This window comes from Peromyscus leucopus, chromosome X (genome assembly GCF_004664715.2).
Source record: "Peromyscus leucopus breed LL Stock chromosome X, UCI_PerLeu_2.1, whole genome shotgun sequence".
Classification (NCBI taxonomy): Eukaryota; Metazoa; Chordata; class Mammalia; order Rodentia; family Cricetidae; genus Peromyscus; species Peromyscus leucopus.
In genome coordinates, this window is record NC_051083.1 from 22261904 (window position 1) to 22269112 (window position 7209).

Genomic DNA, 7209 nt, shown 5'->3' on the forward strand with positions numbered 1-7209 from the left:
TGCTGTAGCAGAGCAACAAGACGACACATCGACGAGACATGCAGTAAGGACGGTTCTCTATCACTCATCCCTCAAACCCAGTCACTAGCCTTGTTTTTGACACTCAACTTGAGCTGATTCTAGTCAAGTCCCATTCTGGGCATCTAACGCAGCCCCCAACTCTAGGTCAGTAGCTGATGATAGCCTCAAGGCTCATCTTGGCACCATAGTCCCCAAGGCTTCAGGCTACTCGTTCCTGATGGGTTCAGAACCAAGCCAACACCAGGAGAACTCAAGAGGTCACAGGCTCCAGAATGGCCCAATTATCAAACCTGTTTAAGTACCCGGTCAGACCTCACATGCTCAGGCTGTAAGCTTACTTCATAGCCAATCATGCCCCAGTGAGCCTGGGTCCACACTTCAGGCCCACTCTAGCAATAGGCCAGCTTTTGTAGTCTCAGGCCTGCCACAACCTAAGGTCAGCACTCTTGGCTGTAGTTACCAAGCTGGTACCACAGACACATGTTCTAGGCCTGCCTAGTGATAGGCTGGCCCCTATATCTCTATATAAGACACACAGTATAGGCTATTCTAGCAGAATGAGGATCCAGGTATATCCCAGAAGACCTCAATGCTGGGCTGAACCCCATAGATCCATGCCCCATACTTGCCCCAGTACCAGGCCTACCCAGGATCTAAGCTAGCCCCCATGGTTTCAGGCTCCATGGAATTCAGATTCTAAGTCTTCTCCAGCATAGACAGGATCCATGCTTACCCAGTGTGCAGTGGTAGCTGGCCAATCTCCGTAGACACAAGCTGTAGGTCTTATCTTATAGATCCAGAATCTAGATCCCCAGCCCCATGGTTCAGATTGTAAGACTGTCCCAGTGCTAGGCTAGATCTCACTGACTTGAGATTTAGGCACAAGTCAACAGATCAGACACCATCTCAAATCCTGGCTAGCTTCTGCAGACTCCAGCTCAAGGCTCATCCAGCACCTAGTGGACTCTGTGGACCTAGACCTCAAGCTACTGCTTGAAGATACCCATGGACATAAGCTCTAGGCCTATTGCTTCAGACTCAAATCAATAGATCAATGCTGTTGTAGCCAGGGTTCTGGGCCTAATAACACACACACCCAGGCATGAGGCCCACCTACTGATAATCCAGGTATCAGGAACAAACTTTGCCACACTAAGCTCGTCTATAGAACATACTGACCGGTGATGGGCTGCCACAGAAAAAGCCACTTTAGCAAGATGGATGGAAATAAGGTCCTACGTCTTTCAAATGTACAGACACCAAGGCACAGCCACAGGGATGAAGAACAATCAGAAACAGTGCTAAAGGAACCAAAGAAAGCACCAGTAACCAACTGTAAAGAAGAGATTTAGGACTGGCTGAAAAGGGTTCAATATAATTATTAAAAAGCTCACTGAGAGCCAATGAAAATACAGAGGAAAACAATGTTAGCAAGACAACACTAAGTGGCCAAAAGGAAAAATTAACAAGGACACTGAAATTATCTTTTAAAAAAATCAACAAAAAATTGCAATGCAGTCATTGAAGTGGAAAATGTAATACAGAGCATCAAAGAAACCCGAAAGAGGAAATCATCTGTGAACTCAAAGGCACTCTATTGAGAATATATAGTCAGAGTAGAATAAAAGAATGGAAATGAAGACGCTTATGGGACATCAAAAGAGCGTAAATACATGGCAGAGAAGAGAAAGACAAAGGGACAGAGAACTGAAAGAAAGAAGAGAAAATGCTTGACTTTTACAAAAGATGTAACTATCCAAGTATGGGAACGTCCAAGAGATTCGATCGGATTCAATGCAAAGAGGACTTCAGAAAGACAGAGTTAACCATCAAGCAACACAGAGTTGCAATAAGGTTGGCATCAGATTCCTCGGCTGGGATCTTAGAGGCCAGGAAAGAGTGAAAGGGTCTAGTCAATCTGCTGAAGTAAACCAAACCAAATCTTCCCAGTCAAGGAGCTTGTACCTGGCAAAGCTGTTCTTCACAGATGAAGAGACACGAGACTTCACCAGACAAACAAAAGCTAATGAAGTTAGTTATCCTCAACTGTCTCTTAAGAAATGCTAAAGGAAGTTCTTCAAGCTTATACCTTTATGACTATTAAGAGATAAAATACTAAAAAAATAGTGCAACAATTTAACAAGCATGCAATACAAAAAAATGTATGCTGTGACATCAAAAACTTGAGATGTCGTGAAAATGAAATAAAAGTATACTTATGTAATCCAATCAAAGTTGCTATCAGCTCATAATAGCTTCTGATGGGGTCAAGTACAGAGAACCCACAGAAACAGGACTGGCTGCTCTTCCAAAGGTTTTGAGTTCAATTCCCAGCAATCACATGGCGGCTCACAACCATCTAGAATGAGATCTGGTGCCCTCTTCTGGCCTGCAGGCATACATGCAGGAGGAACACTATATATATAAAATAAATCAATCTGAAAAAAAAAGAAAAAGAGAAAGAGAAAACCCACAAAATCAACTAACTTGGACTCATAGGGGCTCACAGAGACTAAACCGACAGTCAGGGAGCCTATGTGGGACTGACCTAGGCTCCCTACATATATGCTACAGCTGTGTTAGTTTGGTCTTCTTGTGGGAACCCCTAAACAGTGGGAGCAGGGCTGTCTCTGGACTCTGTTGTCTGCTTTTGGGACCCTTTCCTCCTACTAGGTTTGCCTTGTCCAGCTTTTTTTTTTTTTTTTTTTTTTTTTGGTTTTTTCGAGACAGGGTTTCTCTGTGTAGCTTTGCGCCTTTCCTGGAACTCACTTGGTAGCCAGGCTTGGCCTCGAACTCACAGAGATCCGCCTGGCTCTGACTCCCAGTGCTGGGATTAAAGGCGTGCACCACCACCCCCCCCCCCCCCCCCCCCCCCCCCCCCCCGGCCTTGTCTAGCTTTAATAAGAGAAGAAGTGCCTAGTCTCACTGCAACTTGATATTACCATGGCTGGCTGATATCCCTGGGAGGCTCGCCCTTTTCTGAAGAGAAACAGAGGAGGAGGAGTGGATGGGGGGGATGTGAAGAGGAGATGAGGGAGGGGAAACTGCAGTGAGGATGTAATATATGAGAGAAGAATAAATTCTAAAATTAAAAGAAACTGGAGCTACAAAAAATAGCCTCTTATAATTAACTTGAATTTAAGTAGATTAAAGTTTCCAATTCAAAGGCTAAATGGATTAAAACAAACTATACCCAAATATGTGCTGCTAATAAAGATGATACTCAATCTTTTTTTTTTTTTTTTTTTTCCAGCCAGGGTTTCTCTGTATAGCTTTGCACGTTTCCTGGAACTCACTTGTAGACCAGGCTGGCCTCAGAACTCACACAGATCCGCCTGGCTCTGCCTCCGAGTGCTGGGATTAAAGGCGTGCGCCACCACGGCCGCCGGCCGGCGATACTCCAATCTTTAAGACACATACAGACTGAAAGTGAAAAAAGATGGAAACTGAATCAGCAGGGGTAGTTCTATAATTTAAGTTAATTAGACTTTGAAAACTATTGCCAGACAGATCAATAAAACATCATCAGCCCTGGGGCTGGAGAGATGGCTGGGGGTCTTAAGTGTTTAATGCTCTTGCAGAAGACCTGGGTGCAGTTCCCAGCACTTGCAAAGAATCCTGAAACGTGGCAAAGATTTGTTTCTCCTCTTAAGGGAAACTATTTTTGTTTTTTTTTCCTTTATTTTTTTTTAAGACTTATTTATTTTATTATGCATACAATATTCTGCCTGCATGTGTCCCTGCACGCCAGAAGAGATCTCATTACAAGTGGTTGTGAGCTACCCTGTCGTTGCTGGGAATTGAACTCAGGACCTCTGAAGAGCAGTCGGTGCTCTTAACCTCTGAGCCATCTCTCTAGCTCCGTCTCTGTTTTTTGAGACAGGGTTCCTCTGTGTAGTTTTGTGCCTTTCCTGGAACTCACTCTGTAGACCAGGCTGGCCTCGAACTCACAGAGATCCGCCTGCCTCTGCCTCCCGAGTGCTGGGATTAAAGGCGTGTGCCACCACTGCCCAGCAAGGAAACTAATAACAAATTGAATGTGAAACCAAAGGTGCTATTTATGGGGTTGTATGTTTCAGAGGAAATCTAGGCGGCTGTAGCTGTGTATGCAGAGTGAATTAACTATAACTTAGTGCTAGTCTTGAGAATACTTGTTGCTTGAGAGGAAGGTATGAAGTTTTAAGTTAAATAATCTTCAGTTTGCATTTTCCCACTACAAACTGTAACGTCTGGTCACTTAAATCCTCTCACTTCTATTGGCTGAAACTCGACATTTAGAAATTTAAGGGTTTGCTTTGTCTCCCACTAGTTAGCACCCCACATCACTGTTCATTCCAGCAACAGATGTGTTGTTAGAGGGCAGTGGGAGGGAGAAGCTGAAGTATGTAGTTTTAAATCTCTGTGTGTGTGTGCGCGTTGCGCGTGCATGTGGAGGTCAGAGGACAGCTCTGTTCAGTCCTTTTCGCTTCCATCTTTATGTAGGTTCTAGGAATCAAACAGACTCAGGTTACCCAGGGCAATTGTCTTTACCCGCTAAGCCTTATTTTCTTATTTTTTTCAGGTAGAGAGGTAATTTCAAAGATCTATATGTGGACCTTTTTGCAGTGCTTGGACAGAACCCGGTAGCTTATGACTGCCAGGCAAGTGCTCTATCACTTCAACCCCTGACCTGCATCCCTAGTCCTGAAAATATTATTAATGTTAGAAACCTTTTTTTTTTCAGAGCTGAGAATCGAACTCAGGGCCTTGTGCTTGCTAGGCAAGCGCTCTACCACTGAGCTAAAATCCCCAACCCTTAATGTTAGAAACCTCAAACTTGAAAAAAAGCCTCAAAGATCAGTGGCTTTATGACAAAGTTAAAAGCAAACCTAGAAAGCACACAAACGGATCTGTGTTTGTTTCTTGTGAGTAGCTTGTTGCCAATTATTTTCATTTAGTGTGTAGTTCTTTGATAGTTTGTTGCCACTTTACACTCTATTAAGTGTGTTGTTTCTATTACTTAATCTATTATGTTAATTATAGCAATTCCACTGTCTTTTCAAAATTTTCATACAAGTACCAACTACATATGAAACATATCCAGGAGGAGTGGATCTGGAAGCAGGGAGTTTGGAGTGGGGCTGGGAGGAGTGGAGAGGGGAAACTGATCGGGATGTATTATATGAGAGAAGAATAAACCTTTTTTAAAAAAAGCATATCTCCCATCCTTTTTTTATCATGTTGATTAGTCTGAAAGTTTTCTCCTTCTTTTTTAAAAAAATTTATAATTAATTTAATTTTACATATCAGCCACGGATTCCCCTGTCCTCCCTCCTCCCCCCCTAGTCTGAAAGTTTTTTAGGTCTTGTAGTAAGTCTTGACTAAGTGATATTTTTCTAACCAAATAAAAAATGAAAATGACTTACTAACAATTGCCTCTCAAAAAACCACAAGGCCAGAAGATGGTATGCTGGCAACTTCAAAATGTTAAAAGAAAAATACCGTCAACTTAGAATTCTATAGCTAGCATTACTGTCCTATGAAAATGAAAAAAAATTAAGATAGACAAAACAAAAAACTCGTTGCTACCAGATTTACAAGAAACACTAATTCATGTTGGGATTAAAGGGTTAAATATTAACTTGAAGACAACTAGACAGATTTTATGAAGCAAAGTATTTTGTTTGTGATTTTTTATTCTGTCTAAAAATAATTGCATTAAGGAGTACTATTAAAACTATTGACAGTTTTTTAATTTTATATATATATATATATATATATATATATATATATATATATATATATTATATATTGGTGTTTTGCCATGGGTGTCAGGTCCCCTGGAACTGGAGTTACAGACAGTTGTGAGCTGCCATGTGGGTGCTGGGAATTGAACCCAGGTCCTCTGCAAGAGCAGTCGGTGCTCTTAACCACTGAGCCATCTCTCCAGGCCCTATTGATGGTTCTTATGACAATACTACAAACAGACATGGGAGAGATCAACCTACAGTGCAGAAAAGCCCTTCTTTCCCTCCTTCCTCCCTCCCTCCCCCCCCCTCCCTTCCTCCTCTGACAGCATCTCGCTATGTATGTAGTGGAGGTTCTTTCTTAGGCCTGCATCTTTCTCCCTCAGCACCAAAGTTTCTATACACACCTAAAGTAGACTGTTTCAAGTTGCTAGAGCAAACACTGAAAACAACTAAAAACCTATTTACAAAGGAATTAAAAGGTTATAGTAGACAGAATATATTTAACACAAAAGAGAAATTGAAGAATAGAAGAACGAAAGACAGACACATAGAAAAACAAACAAATAGCAGTCTGTATTAGTTACCGTCCTCCTTGCTACAACAAAACGCCTGAGCAGAGGAAGTTAGGGAAGGAAACGTCTATTTTGGCTCACGGTTCAAGGTACAGTGCATCATGGTGGGGAAAGGCATGGCAGTGACAGAAGCAGGAGGCAGTTGTTTCTATTACAGCCACAGTGAGGAACTAGAGAGTAGCGAACGCTTGCATTAAGTTCACGCTCTCTTTTTCATTCCATCCTAGATCCAGTGCATGGGATGGCACTGCTCATATCCACCAGGGTGGGCCCTCCTACCTCAGTTAACCCAATCTAGATGAGCTCTCACAGGCATGCGCAGAGTTTGTCTCCCAGGGATTCTAGGTCTTGTCAAGTCGACAATTGATATTAACTATCACACAATTTTACACAAACCTTTTGCAAAACTTAAGGAAGAGGAAACAGTTGCCAAGTCATCCTAAAGGGAAAAAAATGCCTCTGAAACTAAAATGTGATAAAGCCATCATGAGAAAACTGTACATAGAGCCTGTGAACAAATGCAGAAAAGTACAACATATCGTCAGCTAGCCAAATCCAGTGACATATTTTAAAAAAATCTTTAATTTTTGAAAATGTTATACTTAGTGTGTGTTTGCACACGTGGAGGTCAGATGTTGTGAGTGAACTCAGGCCATCAGGCAGAGCAACAAGTGCCTGCGTTCATCGAGCCAGCTTCCCAGCCCGTAAAAAGTCCTATCTAATATGACCAAGCCCCTCCCAAAGAAAATTACAAGTGAATGTTGTGGCTCACTTCTGTAAGCCCAATAATTGGGAAGCTAATGTAGTAGGTTCAGGTGTTCCGGGATAGCCTTGGCTACATAGTGAGTTCAAGGATGGCCTGTGTTACAATGAGAACTTGTTCTCAA

General features: G+C 42.3%; 1 protein-coding gene and 1 non-coding gene across 2 annotated transcripts in view; one reads left to right on the forward strand and one right to left on the reverse strand.

The window, feature by feature from the left end:
• The first annotated feature begins 1205 nt into the window (after positions 1 to 1205).
• LOC114683385 (testis-specific Y-encoded-like protein 2) overlaps positions 1206 to 7209 on the forward strand; it is an 11765-nt gene continuing 5761 nt past the window's right edge. The window contains 2 exon segments of the mRNA XM_037198754.1: positions 1206 to 1346; positions 4583 to 4590. Coding sequence (XP_037054649.1) covers positions 1206 to 1346; positions 4583 to 4590 — 149 coding nt within the window.
• Trnaa-agc lies at positions 4737 to 4806 on the reverse strand. Its single transcript has one exon. It is a non-coding gene; the product is annotated as a tRNA-Ala (tRNA).